At 39.5% G+C, this 17,695-nt stretch overlaps 1 protein-coding gene across 2 annotated transcripts in view; it reads right to left on the bottom strand.

Annotated features, from left to right (window-relative positions):
- The window catches only part of pld1a (phospholipase D1a), a 29,416-nt gene extending 14,936 nt beyond the window's left edge, over positions 1–14,480 (bottom strand). For both annotated transcript variants that reach the window (XM_086094918.1, XM_086094919.1), the window contains exons 1-7: positions 14,327–14,480; positions 4,014–4,220; positions 3,512–3,681; positions 2,633–2,775; positions 1,279–1,390; positions 257–322; positions 42–100 (exon numbers count right to left, since the gene is read on the bottom strand). In XM_086094918.1, the coding sequence (XP_085951044.1) occupies positions 42–100; positions 257–322; positions 1,279–1,390; positions 2,633–2,775; positions 3,512–3,681; positions 4,014–4,185 (722 nt within the window). In that variant the 5' untranslated portion in view covers positions 4,186–4,220; positions 14,327–14,480. The remainder of the gene's footprint in view (positions 1–41; positions 101–256; positions 323–1,278; positions 1,391–2,632; positions 2,776–3,511; positions 3,682–4,013; positions 4,221–14,326) is intronic.
- Positions 14,481–17,695: the final 3,215 nt, after the last annotated feature.

Here is a 17,695-nt window from a genome sequence, read left to right as displayed (position 1 = left end):
CAGCGCATTTTTGTGAAAAACGAAACAAAACAAGCGCTCACAGTCCTTTGGGGCCGAGGTCGTGAATGAAAGACAGCTGGCTGACGTCAATGAACTCCATCTGACAAAAGACAACACACGGCAGCATCACACACGCGCAGACGAGGCTCCTAATATAGTGAAACATTACGCTCATCAAATTATAAAACAAGTGTGAACATCACGAACGCGGGTGACGGCAGCTCGCGGCCACTTGCCGGCACGACGGGATACTCACAGTGTGGTGATATTTTCGGTACAAAGCCATCTTCAGCAGCTTGTTCAAATACTCCTCCAATTGTCTCTGGAGAAACACAGACGCACACAAACGTGATGATTTTCTTTTGCTGAGTGATAACAACTGCCCATCCGTACTTGTCCTTATGTTGTGTTGATTAAATCAGTGGGAATTGGCCAGCAGGGGGCAGGAAGACGACTGTTGCAACTAAAGTAAACTAACTAAATAAGTTGTAACAATAAAATCGATGCTCCTTTTGTTAGCCGTCTAAGGTGTTTTGCATTGTGTGCTAGCGTTAAGCTAGCAGACGTTCAAGTCAACGTTAACATGCTTTTGGGTAATTACAGAATGTGTCGTTCTCTTTTTTATGTCTAATTTTACAGCAAACTTGAGGGTGGAATCAAACACTTTGAAACAAGCACTTGTTCACTAATGTTCACTATGTAGAGTCATGTTTTACTAAAATTAATGGGGGGGGGGGGGTTGTATATGTAGAAATGCTTATTTGACCAATATTTTTATTTTTATTTTAGCAATAAAGAAATTAAGCAATTATTTAAGAACAAATGACTAAAAAAGGACCTTCAAAATTAATAAATACACTTTAATTAACACATTGTGTGGAAAACAACAGTTAATTTAATGCAAATTAAATCAATGCCAAATTAGATAACGAAACAGCTTTGCTCACCCCTGCATTGGACCATGCAGGTGTACCTAATAGCATATAATCACAGCAACAAAAAAAAAAAACATTTTGCAAGATTTGTGTTATTTAGGGTGACGAGATGTCCCATTTTGGCTGGGGCGATCGCATTTTTAAGCCTCGGGTGCCTCGGGTCCCTCGTCCCGGCGGGTTTTGCCAACCAAATTTTTTCCCAATATTACGCAGGTCCTGTTCCTCCCCTGTTGACAAAGATTGACTACAAATGAGATTTGGTCAAACGCATTCTATTTGATTTTCAGCAAAATGATAGCATCCCAGTTGTTAATCGAACCCATCGTGTCACATGTTGACGTACCCGCCGGCTGGACACCTGCTCGTCCCGCACCAGCTCGTCGCCTCCGCCCCTGGGCAGCGAGGGCATCTCCCTCACCTCGCTCTTCCTCACCGTCCTCCTTTTGACCGTGTGACTGCGACACAAGGAGAAGCCCGGTGAGAATCCATTTTTATTTGCTCATTCAAATCATTTTTGTTGAGGTGCGCGGCATAGCCTCGCGGGGTGTTTGCGTAGGCTAATGCGGTTAGCGGGAAAAAATTGACTGCAGGGTGAGTCGGTCTTGAAGGCAATATAAATGTTTTGTCGAACTGTGTGTGACACAGATGCAATAAAGTAAAGTCAACAACACAGGAACGCGTTATTAAAAGCTTAACGTTGTTTTTGAGCTCGCGGGACAGAGAGTTGGTAAGAATCATGGTCGGTCTGCGCATTTGGGCTGCCTTGAAAAAGGCCACAGTGTGAATTTACTGGATGGACAGTAAATATAGATATGCAATATAACAATGATACAGTCTGAAAACGGAACTAGAGAAAGACAATTGACAATTAAAAAAATCAAGTTTTACCACTTTGTTATCACAAGGCTATAATTATGAATAATTACAGGTTAGCGTCCTCATTAGCATGCATGCTTCCTCTTCAAAGGGATATGAGAAAACAGTAACTAGTACTGCTTCTACAATCCACATACTGCATAAAATAAAATAAAAGTTTTTATATGTACTGTATGTGTTTAAATTATTTCATTTTTTATATGGTGTATAAATAACAAATGTGATCAATATTTTGTTCTTGACAGAAAATGCATCCAAAATTGTGGGTGTATTATTAAAATAATGATTTTTGTTTTATGTATTATTTTATATTTGTAATATATTCAAAGTATGTATACATATAAATATTGTCAATATTTTAGGTGCAGCTCTGCAGTAGATTCTTGAGAGAAAACTCCAAACCCGAATATGAACAAATAGTGTTTCATGTAAATAAGATTTTTATTATAATGAATAAAACTTTTCCAAATAGTAACAAATAGTGGCGCCACGTGTATTATGGAAAAAATGCCGACAATTTTTTGTATTTTGTTTCATGTATTTTAATAGATTTTAATTAGTTTGTATACAGTGTATTGCAAAGGTATGGCGATAAATATTTACTAACACTAATTGTGGTTCTGTGTGTAAACTATTTTTTCCCATGTACACATTTCAACATCCACATTATATTTTCATCACATCATATGATGAATAAATGAAATGGAAATATTAAAAACCGACCCACATTTGGTTATGTCTTGCAACAGAATACATATCTGAATAAAGACCCAGTCTAGAGTTTGTGCTTTTGATATGCAAATGAGATGGGCGTGGCCGACCTGCGCGACGGCAGCGGTATCCTCATGAAGGTCTTGTACGTCCTCAGCTCTCGGTGCAGCTCCAAAAAGTGCTTCTCCTTCCTCTTCACCACCCACGTGAACTCGCCGTGCTTCATCTCAATCTTGAACACGGCCGGCAGAGACTGCGTGGTGGCAATTGACGGCAAATGATTACAACATTTGGGGGTAAATCGGAGCATTTAATGGCAATTAACTCATTCACTGCCATTGACGGCTATAGACGTCAAAAATTCATTTGAATTCTTTCTATTAGTTTAACATTTTTCCCCACTTTTATTAACAAGAGTATGAAATCCCAGAAAAAAATATTGTACCTTTAGAACAGATTTAAAATGTGTGATTAATAATGACTAATAACTATTGAAGTCATGCGATTACTTACAGTAAAAAAAATGTAATCGTAATTAATCACATGACTTTACTACTTAACTCACGATTAATCACAAATTTTATATCTGTTCTAAATGTACAATTAAACAAATCTACGTTTTGATACTCTTGTTAACAAAAGCGGGAAAAAATGTCAAACTAATAGAAATAGCTCAAATGAATTTTTGACGTCTATAACCGTCAATGGCAGTGAATGAGTTAACTGGAAAAGGGACGAAAAACATTTGCAATATTTTTGGGATCATTTTCTGACAAATGTTCCCTTGAATTTAGTTTCCAAAAACAAAAACAAAATATAGTAACATTTACTTAAAACTTAAGTAAATTGCTAAATGTTATTTTATTAAACTTAAGTCAATTCAACTTAGCTGAAACGGAAATTTTGAATCATTGTGAACTCTTTCCTCTACAAAGAGGACAAAATGCTTCTTTTCTTTTTTTTTTTTTATTAGTGGTGTGTAAATGTACCTTATTGACGCTCCTGTGCTGCGACAGGTTGAAGCGATCCTGCGCCGCCGTGAAGCGCTCCACCTCCAGGATGCGGGCGGTGATGGGCACCGTGGGAAGGAAGACCTTGGCGCTGGCCTCCTTGAAGCCCACCGTGGCGTACACGGCCGAGAACGGGATGCGGCAGTCCCCTGGGAGAACGGAGAGGGCCGGAGCAGGGGTGAGAGTCGCGCATGTAGGAGGCGAACGACGAAGTGGAGCGAGTGGGATGCTACGCTGAGGAATCTTGATGTTGCTTCCAAGATTTCCACGCTCGCCAAGTGCAGCCTCTGGTCTGCGTAATTTTACATTTATTAGAGTCTTACAATATGCAAGGTCACCTTGTACATGCAGTAGCTACTACTGGCTTTGTCCATCATTAGGCAATTTGTTATAGAGTACTCAAATATAAGTACTTGTAATCCAGGGGGGGGGGGGGAGTAGTATCAGTGGATCCCTAGTAATATTCATACCCATAGTGTACCTAGACAGTTTCCCTCGTAGTCTACATCATCCCCCTCGTCGAAGTCCAGCTCTCCGGCGTCCAAGCTCTCCACCAGATCGGCCATCTTGATTCCGTCAGTCACCGGGCTGTCCGAACTTTCGGCGTTTACCAGATCAAGTCTGCTGGTCGTGGGCGGAGCCTTGGCCAGCATGCTCAGCAGTTGTTAGCGCCCGGAGCAGGGCGCGCCTGAAAAGAGTGGAGAAGGGACGTGACATAATGTAGAGTGCGGACCTCCGCCAAGGCCAAACAACAGTATGAACTAGGGGTGGGAATCTTTGAATGTCTCACGATTCGATTCCGATTTTTGGGAGTGCGGTTCAATTCAGAATCGATTTTGGATTGAGAGCGGATTTTTTGATTCAAAATGATTTGATTGACAATGATTTTTGCTTCAATCTATAGATGTGCAAGGAATTGTAATGATCTACTGAAGTCTGACTGGCTAATGCTAATTAGCGCGCTACTCGCGGCACTTTTATCACTCAAAAGAACGGCTCCACGCTGAAAAAAAAAAAGTTTATTGGAATAACTTGATCGGGACTTTTTCCTTCTACTCTCTAATGTGGCTACAACTTTACAGTGTATTAGACCGCGTGGAACCACACTGCCCCTCAGTGGCCAAACCGGGTACAACATGAACAGCGCTCCAAACAAAAGGCACACACAAAGGCAAGACAGTATAAAATAACTTAAATAAAATCGATTTTGGGGCATTCAAAATCGATTTTGTATCATACTAAATGAGAATCGCGATTCTTATGAGAATCGATTTTTTGGGCACACCCCTAGTACGAACACAACAACAATTTGAAGATGAGCATGCGGGTTTTAAGGCTTTGTCAGCTGGCGTGTTCTGTGTGACTTTTCTTTTGGGGGTTGCACCCAAATGAGTCACATGGGCGACATCATTGTCGAGTCGAGTGAGGCATGAGCATGCACACTGAGCACTGAGTCATCATCAAGCAAACAGACTCCCACTGTGACGCCCAGTACACCCACATGTGGGTTATCCATACAGTATGAGCATCTATTTAGAGTCAGTGTTGACACTGTGCAAAGTGTTAGGATGATACAAGCTTTGTTGTTTGGATTACATTATTCAGAGCAGTCATTTTGACAGTATCATAGTAAACAGTACAATGTTAACAATGACTAGGGCCCGAACGATATCCATTTTTGTATGCCGATTTCTGTCGATTATTCCAAAATCTATATAATAAGAATAAGAATAAATGAAAATAATAGGAAGTGAAAAATACAGTAAGGACAAATACTGACTGTTCCTGTGCATTTCGGCCCCTTGGGGGCAGTGTGGTGCAGTGGCATACAAAATTAAATTGAGTACAGAAGAAAGTAATGATTGAATTTTATTAAAATAACTCGTTTGTCACACATTGGGAAGAATTTGTGCCCTTGCGTATTGTTATCTCACCTGTGTGTACGTTTTCCCACAGCATTTGTGTGTGAATATTCGTTTTTTGAAGTCAATGCTAACTTCCTGTTAGCATTTGAATGGGATCCTCCCTTTGCTAACCCTAACCCTAAGCTAGTGATGTTTTAAAAATAAAGCATGTTTTGTATTTAACATACAGTGGATGAAATTCTTAGCGTTGTGTGTTTAGTTTTACAGTTAACTCCAACTGAGGTGTCATTAAACAGCTTAAAAGACGCTTGGGGGCAACAGAATAACATACGCTACACACTTGCTAGTTGCAGGGTACTTTCACAGTGTCGGAATCTTCGTTTTTCTTCAATAATGTTTTAAGGGGAAAATAATTGACCATTTGGCCAATAATCGGCCGATTATACCGGTGGCCGATTAATCGGTCGGGCCCTAACAATGACATTAAAAAGCGTTATAATATCTAAAGAAGCAGCTTTTTCATATTTCTTTTTAACACAGAGAATCATTTTTTTCCTGATGTGTTAATTTTCACCTCCTAAAATCTGTTTTTATCAGATGTTTTTTTTCTATTTTTTACCCCAAGAGCCTTAATTTTTCACCACAAGGAAGCTGTCATTTTTTAATCCATTTGTTTTATTTTAACTATCTGATTTATTGTAGGGGAAACATCCATAATAATCAATAATTAATCAATACAAGTCTCTTTTTTTACTGAGGCATTTAATATTCCCCCCATAAAACCCTTTTTTCCCCCAGAAATAATAAATTGTTGTCTATAATTAAGTCAAAAGGCATCGTTTGATTTTCCATGAAATCCACCTATCTTCGAGATTGGTTTTCGCCCCATCTTCTTTCTTTTTTACCCCAAAGAAGCCACTTTTAACTGTTAACTGTTTTTTGTTTGTTTTTCCCATTCCAAAGAGGATGAATTCAATATATTATTACCGCTGAAATTTCAAAGCAGCTCAAATGACATCCATAGAACACGAACAGCTCTTCAGTTCATGCTCATATTAGCAAAGGATTACAAAGCACACCGACGCCAATTCCATCAAACAGCACCTCCAACTTGCTAAGCCGGTTTTCACCCCCAAACACTGCCTGAAAGGAAACGCACATTACAGCATCCAACATGCACAGTCATCCGAGGCGTCCCCATGTTTTGCGTTGCTCCATTAAAGACATAAAAAAAGCAGTTGACTCAGCAAAGGGAGGGGAAAAAAAAGATTTGAAAAGAATATTGAAGTGTTTCTTCAAGACTGGAATGTGCACACGTGTGTGTGTGTGTGTGTGTGTGAAGCATTTCACTTCCCAAGTTATCTCTTACATCAGTCATTTAAGTCAATCGTTACTGTCCGTTGCTTTGATTAAGCATTGAGCGATCGTAGTCGTCGTAGAAGAATTGATTCTGATGTGTCGATACGTTTGTCTGTAAAACGTACACCGCAAACTCCATTTTAACACACGAGATTCGTGGGAAAAGTAGCATGAAAATGGGAGGATATTAAGTGTCAGTTTCATTTACAGGAACAAATGAGACAAAAGAGGGTGAAGTCTTTGAAATGTTAAGGCAAGGTGTGATGTTTATGGACTCATGACACAATCATTTCCGCAATGAGAGTAATAATTTACCATATTTTAACACACACGTGAGAGATTTGTCTTGAATGACCAAAAGAGGGACCAAATATTCATCTTCTTTTATAATAATGCAACCAAATGGGCCAAGAATTGGCTCAAAATACCAGTGAATGTCACACAAGAGAAAACGGCAACAAATAACAGCTTGACAGTAAACATTCCCGACTTCCGGACACGTTGAGGCACGTTCACACCGACCATCTGAAGAGTCGCCGGCAGTCGAGTCTGGCTCGGCGTTTTCATTCAGCCACTTCGTCTAATACAACATTTGTTCATCAAACGTGTTTAAGGCCAACGGCTAACAATAAATGCTACCGCTAGCAGTAGCAGTTGTTCTGTCATTTGGATCCGGTAGCAGTGGTTATTTTTGTTAACAGTTGTAGTAGATGTTAGCGCTTGTCGAAGCAGTTGTTTGAAAATGCTACAATCGGTTGTTGTTAGTAGTTCTAGAACAGTATTTGTTAGCAGTTATTACAGTAGCAGTTAATGCCAGGGGAAGGTAGTACTAGTTAGTGATTGTTTGCAATTGTTGTTAACAGATGTCAGCAGTAGTTGTTAGTACTTAGTATTTAGCAGTCAGCAAGCAGTTCTTGGAAGGTACTAGTTAGCTGTGGTTAGCTTTGCTTGCTGTTGACAGTTAATGTTAGCAGTAGCCGGAAACCATTGTACGATAAATGTTAGCAATTAGCAAGGTGATGTAGTCACAGTTGTTACAGTAGCAGTTGCGGTATTGGCAGTTGTTAGTAGCACTTTAAACGTCTCTCAATTCGCTGTTAGCAATTAGTTGTAGTAGTTAGCAGTTATTTTATTAGAAATTGTTGGCAGGTATTAGTCGTCGTTATCAGTTGTTTGCATGTGTTAATAGTTGTGTGAGCAGTAGTAGTAGTTATTGTTAGTAGTAAGCTGAATTCCAATTATTTCGCTTTTTTTTTTAAAATTTTTTTACCATTTGTTAGAAATTGTTGTATTGTTATGTGTTGTTAACAACTGTTAGCAGCAGTTGTTAGCAGTTATTGTAGCCACTGTTGTTGTTAGCAGGTGTTGGTAGTTATTTGCAATTGTTGCCAATGCTAGCAGTTGTGAGTACTTGTTAGTAAATGTTGGCAGTCGGTAGCAGCTAGTTAGGTAGTACTAGCCGCAGCAGTTGTCCTTAGTTGTATTGTTTCCTTGTTTGCCATCTTTTTTATGGACTTTCCCTGAAAAGCGCCGTCGCGTGTCAAGCATGCAATAATCACTTTGAGTGACACAATCTGAAGTTTATTACAATGCTGGACAGTCGAGGCATGTCCTCAATGTTTTTGTGCAGGAGAACAACCAAGCCAGTCAAGATTAAAGAGTAACATCCGTGTAACTAGATAACTAGAAATATGAGGAAGCGCATAACGTTTTTGCACGGATCACTCAAGATGACCGTCTTTGCAGGGTTCAACCTCCTTTGATTGATTGACTTAAAAGAGAGCGAGGCAAACGCACTCCTCGTTTCAGCGCCATTATCTATGAACAGTGCCGCGTTATCTCCCGGGTCTAAGAATAACCGTGACCTCCCGTCTGGCCCGCCCCCGCCCAGAGGTCAACTCCAGGGGGTGCTGGAATGCCGGAAGAGGTCTCAGTGTTTACACGCGCGCGCACATTAAAAAGTGCGCTTGTGCAACCTGGACGTGCATCAGGGCCAACGGGAGAGATGAATTTGAGTTATCGCTCGCTTCCGTGACTTCCTGCTTCCTGCCCCGTTGCCATGGTGATGTTTAAAGAGCCAGCAAGCAGCTTGACATATGAATATTAACAAACACCTCTTAAATGTCACTTTGTTGAAATGCGCACATGGTGGATATCGTCAGCCAGCAGAGGAGAAAGAGGAAAAAAAAGCACGTTAAGTGGGTGAAGACGATGTGTGGGGGATGGCTGCATGCCGGGAATAAAGCTTCTCTCGCCATGCACTGCAGAGCCTTTCAAACATATTGATACACATACGCCGATAGAACCACTATTACGTGAGACCATAAATACCATTTAGAACTAACGTCATGTTCATTTTGGCGGCCAATATGAAAGTTGCACGATTTTGTGAAGTCTTGTGTCTTTTCTGGAAATGAGGGATTAATGACCGCCCCTACTTGGCAAGCCTGTACTGGGGGAATTCCAGTTGCAACGCAACAGGCACGTCCAGGTCAAAATTTTGCAGTAATAAATGTAAAAAATATAATGCATATATTTATGGAGACTGGGGTCAAGTTGTGTTTTACAATTTTAAAAATGTGAATAATTTCACAAGTCACTTCATGGTAAAGCGGTCACCGTCTTACAAATGCAATTATGCCATCTAGTGGCAGAAAAATGACCAACACAAATCAATATCACACTCGTTTTTTACAGTACAGTACATCTTTTTAATTTTCTATTATGAATTATTATTATGAAATGACTGTATCGATGACTAAAAGATGCGGCCAGATTTCTATTTGTTTATATATTTTTTCCACTTTATGTTAACAATAGTGTGAAAACTTGGGGAACATTTTTTTATTGTACATTTAGTACAGATATAAAAATTTGTGATCAATCGCGAGTTAACTATTGAAGTCATGCAATTCATTCAGATTAAAAATTTGAATCGCCTCATCTTTGACATTACAGCCTGAAAATATGCCAGTTTTAATTTCATTTAAGATTGAATCATTTTTAATTTAATTCGGCCATTTCTGACATTTCTGACTTTATTTTTGCCTTTTCCACAAATGACTTTCTTCAGACTTCTGATTGGCTAAAACTGACCGAGTCCTTTGACGTGTCGACGACAACATGACAATAGGCCATTTTATCAAAAACGTGCTGTTTCTGTCTCCAGGTGGAAGTTTGACCCCATATACGGCTAATTTGTGGCTGGAGTTTCTCACTATCAAGGTGACCTGGAGCTTTAAAAAAAATAATAAAAAAATTTAAAACACGCATGTATGTCGATACTTTTGATCTACAGTATCTCGCTGTGATGAAAACTGAGGAGTCTGGCCAGTGTTGGGAGTGGGAGAGCTCCCCGCATGTGAAACAGCGGGATTGTTCTCTTCCAAAAGCCGGGTGGAGAATGTTTATATATCAACTGAGGTGCACAATGTGATTCTGTCTCACTGCTTCAGGACACTGTGGCGCTGCACAGATGGTTGAAGGGTGCCAAGCCCCTTCACTTCTGAGCCAACAGAATGGAGCGCTACTCCGTAAATGGCAAAAATGACTCTAAAATGGCCGCTTGGGACCAGAAGAACAGTTTTGCTGGCTCTTTTTTTTTTGGTACGGGTTTGTGAGAGTTTTTTGAGGGTCCACTTGTGATAGACATGCCAATAGAAGTTCCTGAAGGAATTTTGATGTGGCGACTGAAATGACTTTGTGATGTGTCTTTTCTGCCCAGCATCCCTTTGAGGCCCATTTGGCCGAATTCACTTGGAAAAGTTATTTAACTCATTCACTGCCATTGACGGCTATAGACGTCAAAAATTCATTTGAACTATTTCTATTAGTTTAACATTTTTTTTCCACTTTTGTTAACAAGAGTATGAAAACCTAGATTTTTTTGGGGGGGGATATTTAGAACAAATATAAAATCGTGGGTTAACTAGTGAAGTCATGCGATTAATTACGATGAAAAACTTTAACCGCCTGACACCCCTAATTTTTAATAATCTTTTCTTTTTTTTTTACTTTTTTTTTAAGAAGAAAAGATTATTACAAATTAGAGGCGTCAGTTGATTACATTTTTTAATTGTAATTAATCGCATGACTTCACTAGTTAACTCACGATTAAAAAAAGATTATTAAAAATTAGGTGCGTCAGGTGATTAAAATGTTTAATTGTAATTAATTGCATGACTGTACTAGTTAACTCACGATTATTATCCTGTCAGGATTTAAAAGTAATATATATATATACAGCTTGTAAAAGAGTTTATATTTACATTCTCGTCAAAATAACATCACGGAGCAATAATGTCTAAACTGCTGGCAACAAAAGTGAGTACACCCCAAGTGAAATTGTCCAAATGAGCCATTTTTCCCTCACGTGTATTAGGGCTGCTCGTTTATGAAAAAAATATATGAATCATGATTATTTTGATTATAATTGAAATCATGAATATTCAAACGTTCAAATATTTTTGGGTAGCAAAGAAGAAAATTTGTAAACATGTAAAAAAAAAAAAAAATTAAGACAAATAAAATAAAAATTCCTTTCTGACCAAACAAAATGTATGAAATTAGTTTTTCTACAAAAAAAAATACAAATAAAATAAAAAGTGCAAATAAATTCAAGTATGGTTTCCTACTTCCCTCGTATAAACAAACATCATTTATTTACACTTAAAAACGGCGATTATAGCAAATTTTTCATCATGGAATTGTAGTTGCACAGCCCTAACCTGCATCATGTAACTCTCAGATGTGAACTGTGGTCTTGTTGTGCTCCCATTCTTTGCGGAAACTTCTCCTACGACCTGTCTTGTGTGTTCCACAGCATCGTGTCACAATGAACACATGTGCCTGATTCCGTGTCGATAGGATTTTAGTGTGCCTTTTTTTTCTCCTTTTTTTTTTTTTTACAGTGGCACAATCACACATTGATCCATCCATGCAATGCAGAGCTCATCAATGTAGCATTAACAGAGCGTGCCGTGCCAAGCTCCTCGTGGCGCAGATGGTACAACTAGAGAAGATGGAAGAAAGAGAGGAGGTCTTTGACACCTCTCTCTCTCTCTCTGCCCACACTAAAGCTGCCTATTATCTAATCCACGGGAAAAAGGAGAGGGGGGGGGGGGGGTGACAGGGACGCTCCAGGAGGCGCCAGCGACAACGAGGGAGCAGTCATGCTCGTCACCGTAGCGCCGAAAACACAAGGCGGCATTGTGCCAGCGCGGGGGGGGGGGGGGGGGGGGGGGGGTCATGTTTTTGCTCGCTGTGGTCCTTGCCCATGTCATCGTGACCGGGCGGGAGCCAAAATTCAAAGCCCTGGTTTCCACACCACTTTTGGATACTCCCTGGTTACCGGCAACACAGCAGAGAGTATGAAAAGCTCTCTGTTTGAACTCATTCACTGCCATTGACGGCTATAAACGTCAAAAATCCAACTATTTCTATTAGTTTAACATTTTTTTCCACTTTTGCTAAGAAGAGTATGAAAACCTAGAATTTTTTGGGGTAAATTTAGAACAGATACAAAATTTTTGATTAATCGTTAGTTAACAAGTGAAATCATGTGATTAATTACCATTAAAAAAAAATAATCGCCTGACGGGCCTAATTTAAAAATAGTAATTAAAAATGAGGGGCATTTAATCGTCATTGATCGCATGATAATTCTATATCTGTTATAAATGCACAATAAAAAAATCAAGGTTTTCATAAAAAAATGAAATGAAATGAAAAAAAAAGTTAAACTAATAGGAATAGTTCACATGAATTTTTGACGTCTACAGTCAACAATGGCAGTGAATGAGTTAATTTTAAATTCCTGGTAGTGGATATAAAAACTATGCACACTCTTGTTTAAATTTGTTTTTTTGTGGTATACAAAAATGAGACCAATTGAAACTTTTAATGACCTTAACAACTCAACTGAAAAAATATATATATTTTCAAGAGGGAAAGTAAAAATAAACTAATAATGTGGTTGCATAAGTGTATAACTGGGGATGTGTTCAGAATTAACCGGTCGCATTCAAACACATTAAATGGCAGTGAGCACACATTTAAACTACCTCTGATTAACCCGAAATAAAGTTCGGATGTTCTAGTAGACTTTTGCTGGTATTTTTGTTGCCACACTGGACTGAGCTTCCATAAACGTAACATTCAGGAAAAGGTTGCAAAAGATTTTCCAAAAATATGCCTGTGGACAGAGGGACGACAGAAATTCTCAAGATGGATGTCCTTCCAATCCAAGATGGATGGAAAAAAAAAAAAGGAAGAAAAAACTGGTCAGGGAGCCTACCACAAAGATGACAACATGAAAGGATCTGTAGGAATTTCTGGCAAGTGTTTAAGTAGCAAGACACAACTTTTTATATAGAAATATTATACCTTTCAACTTCCCTTGTTAATTAAGACCGTTTCTTCTGGAATAAATGTCACCAAAAAAGAGCCGATGAAAAATCGAAACGTAGCATCAACGTAAAATCGTTTCGAGACCTGCTAAACTGACATACATTTCTTGTCAATCAACACCTACCCTCTTCATCCCTGTCAAGCTACATGCTACATGCTAACGGCGAGTCATTTTGCTGTATTGTAGTCTTATTTTTGTCATATTACACAGATAGGCTGTTACTGGCACTGTAATAGTTCGTCTTATTTCAGCATACGTCATACTTGCAGGATATTTGGCACCCTGTGTTTACACACATCCGCAAAACTTATGAATAACTTTCAATTTTAGATAAACCTCCAGCGTATCATTTTAGGGTTACATGGCGCTTCCATTGGACAGCGTACAGTCAAAACTCTCAAAATGTTGTGGTTTGAAAAGCTCTCTGAAATATTCCGCATGCAGTTGCACATCTGGAACACATTTCACCCAAGTTGACTTTATGATCCGTAAATGCCAGCGTTGCACATCTAGAAATATCTGTAACATCCATTTTCTATATATCGCTTATCCTCACTCTCGACACCGTGGACTGGTCGCCAGCCAATCGCAGGGCACACATAGACAAACGACCATTCGCACCTTACGAGACGTCACTTAGTTAATGTTACTTACTTACTTACTTGAATGTTTTGGGGAATTTGGGAGGAAGAAAACACATTCAAGCACAGGGGAGAACAACGCTAAGTCGACAGAGGAATTCCAGATTTGAACCTTGACCCTCAGAACTGTGAGGCAGACGTGCTAACCGCTAGTACACTGTGCAAGCCTGTCTGGTAATAAGAAAAATGAAGTAGCTGGGGTTGATGCTGTTGGGGAGGAAAACAGGGGATGACACGCGTGCACACGCAACTTCGACTACCCAGTGTGTGGGTGCGTGCGTGCGTGGGAGTGTGCGTGCGTGTGCGAGCGAACACCTGTGGAATCTTACACAACTCTCTCTATCTCAGTGTGACACACGTCCAATAAAAGAACAACATCAATAGCAGCAACTCAACAATTATGACAACAAGAAATTTTGGGCGGTAAGGTGTCCATTTTGAGTGATCCTGAGTGACACCCCCAAAAGACACAAATAGAACAACCGCCTCGGAACGAGAAAGCGAGTGAAACGTCACCGACCTGCTCTTTGGGTGGACGTGACGTCCACATGTCTGTGTTGCTTCGGTCCACTTGTTGAGAAAAGACACGCTAAATGCAAAGAAAGCAGCAAGAGCAGCTCTGGTCTTCTTCCACTTTCGGGTGTCAGTAAAAGTGTGACAACCAGCAAAGAGTCAACTCCGAGAGATTTCTCCAAAGGGGAGGGGCGGGCGAGAAACTCGTAGCCAATCAAAGCTGAGGAGGCGGGGCTCATTTGGAGTCTCTGACAATCAGAGAAGAGTCATTCCTACGGGGAGTCAAATACCGAGGAATTGGGAGGAGCCAATGAGAAAGGAGAAGACTGGCTCTGCGTTAATTACGTCATAGCTTCAACTCTGTCTGTTTTGTCCACAAAGTCTGTTATTGTGTGTCTTATGATTATTATGTTTATGTGTCAGCTAAGGTACGAACAGTAACCAATACTATAATCTATTGTAGCCTACAGTAAGTGAGATAGAATTTTAAACTTCGAGAAGACTACAATAATATTCAGCTTTTCCTTATTAGGATTCATCTGTAATTTGTTTTATTCATTAAAAAAAAAAAAAAAATCCTTTATACCAAGAGAAGGTATGATAACATAATCACACTGTACAGTTTAAAAAAAAAAAACATTTTGTGGGCATTATTTGTATTCTTCCATCTTCCAAAAAAAATACAGAAACTTTAAATAAAAACATGCTTTGTGTGTACGAGTCGAGCTTGCATGAGTGTTCCAAAATAATAATATTATTATTATTATTATTATGAAAACTACCACCACAATATTGATTCTAAAAATACTCCATGTTGTATTGAGCTTACATGTCTCATAAAATCCTGTTTTTGCTTCTCTTGCGCCACCGTGTGTATATTGCTATGTACTGCACAACACGCCACAGTGGCCTATTTATTAGACTCAACTTAAACTTTAACCTGAAAAACATCCACAGTGTTCAGCAATATTTCAGACAAAATGATTTCCAAACTAAACACACACACACACACACACACACACACACTGACGCCCACTATATTCACACAAAGGAATAAAGCTGCATTGAATACAAATGGATGCGTAGCTTCAACTATACATTTTATCAGGGCATTAGTGTGTGGATATGAACGCTACTACAACTACGTGACCAGACTGATGGATTCCTGCTCACAAAACACACATTCACAAATACAGTACAGAACATCCTGGGAAGCTACATACCTAATATATGACGAAAAGGCTCCTTTGAAAAATAATAATCATAAATCCCCTCCTCGTGTGGCGTATGACTTTCCTGCTCGCCGTGCATCACCAATGTGTGGCCCATAAAGACATATAATACGCCCACCGGTAAACAGTGCAAAGGCCACAGTGATAACAATATATACTTAAGGCATGATGAACCCATTCAACAATAAAATGGGTATCCTCCCTGTTGCTCAGCTGATGGGATTCACTCCTTATTGAATATCTACTGCACGAGAGCGGTCCAGTATTGTGTTGATGGAAGAGGAAATGTGTGCAGACACAAAGTATTCATTTGTGTATATGTGCAAATAAGCAGCCCATGAGTAGGATGCGAGTTTGCAAGCACATTGGCAGCTCGAATGTGAACAAAGGTGAATTTAAAGTCCCCGTAAAGTGAAAGTAACCATTTTGTAAATTTGACACACAGCAAAAAGTGTTAACAACCTTTCTGAATTTGAATGATAACGCAAAAAGCATCAAAATCTAAAATGCAAAAAAAATTAACACAGAAAGAAAACCAAAACAACTATAAACTAAACAAACAGCAAATGTGTTTATTTTATTTATTTTTGCCATTTATGTGGATTTATTTTTATTTACTGTTGTGTTTACTTTATGTTGTTTAGCCTTTTTTTGTTTCGTTTTTTTTAAATTTGCTGTTGTGTTGAGGTTTTTTTTTTTTTTTTTCAATTCATGGTCACCGTAGATTATTTCTAAATCGTCGAGCGAGAGCAACGAGGTGTGTTTAAACAAACGCGATGGCTTTTATTGATCACTGCGCATAGTGGCCTGCAGGTGGCGTCGCAGCACTGTTATCATAGCCTCCCCCCCACCTCCGCCCCCACCCCACATGCTCACCTGATCCATATTGTTTTGGTGCACCCGTCCCCAAACAAGCACATGCTGGACGCGCAGCACGCAGAGAACAACACTTCATTCATCTTCTTTTGACTGTTTATTCCCAACGCATGCTACATGCTACATGCTACATGCTAACGATGCGTCGCACTCACGTCGTGCTCGTGGCTTGGATCAAAGTGTCTCCTCCTTTCCCTCGCATCGTGTTTATTTTCACGTTCGCTGTTGTTGTGTTTGGATGACTTTTGGAAAAGACTTACTTTCCCCCCCCCCCTGAGGTCTTTTGTGGATTATTGAAAGCGATTTATGACAATTTTTTTTCACCTTTTAAAATGTCAAGTTTTCCCCTTGTTGTGCTTTTTAGTTGGATTATTAAACCACCAAACTCTGATGGAACCATCCGGAATACACATTTCGGTTGAAACCAATTTGGGGACTCTTTAAATGGACTTGCCATCTTCACTGTGGACGGACGTGTTCAACTATTTTGGTTTTACGCCCGTTAGACACATTCTGTGTTCTGGAGGAGTTTGGTTTTACAATTGCTACTCTTTTTAAATCGTCGAAAAAGAGTCAGAGACGATGACGAGATCCCGGGAGATGATTCCCCCTCGGGACTGAAGCAGTCGTTTGTTTGGAATATCTTTTGGTTCTCTTCATTGATTTGGACACATTTTTCTGTGAGCTTGCGTTTGGGTTAAAAACCTTGAAACTTATGTTGATGGGTTATTTATTAAAACAGTCTTTTAATTTGGATATATCGAGGACGACGTGCCCTTCAGTTTAATTTTGCGCGCAGTTGTCGAAAGAAAAACAAAAAAACATCTTACATGAATTATGATTTTGGCTTCCCAGATTTCCTGTTGAGACTAACGCAGTTTTATATTTGGAATGTATAGGAACGTTTTTTGTTTTTTTTCCTCAATCGATGTGAACGGGAGTTTACTTTGACGCATGACTTTTGTTATTAAAAACAAAAACTGACAGTGAAAATGATCACAATGATGCTTATGGGACTATAGAGGAACTATAAAAGAAAAAGCTCTATCTGATTTTTTTTTTCAAACTGGAGTTTGGTTTTTACGCACGGCTGCTGCTCCTTAAAATTTTTCAAACCCCCGCTATTGTGACGATAACGATTTTAAGAGAGAAATGCGGTTCCTGAGGTTTTCACGGTCTCCCGACTTGTTGAGTTTACTCTGACGCGCGCCTCTTGCTCTCCAAAACGCTCTTCTGTGACGATGGGAGGTTTACTGCGACACCCGTGA

Source organism: Leptonotus elevatus, chromosome 14, assembly GCF_054856555.1.
Source record: "Leptonotus elevatus isolate MCC_2025b chromosome 14, RoL_Lele_1.0, whole genome shotgun sequence".
Classification (NCBI taxonomy): domain Eukaryota; kingdom Metazoa; phylum Chordata; class Actinopteri; order Syngnathiformes; family Syngnathidae; genus Leptonotus; species Leptonotus elevatus.
Note: the sequence above shows the minus strand (reverse complement) of the source record. Positions and strands in the feature narration are given on the sequence as shown.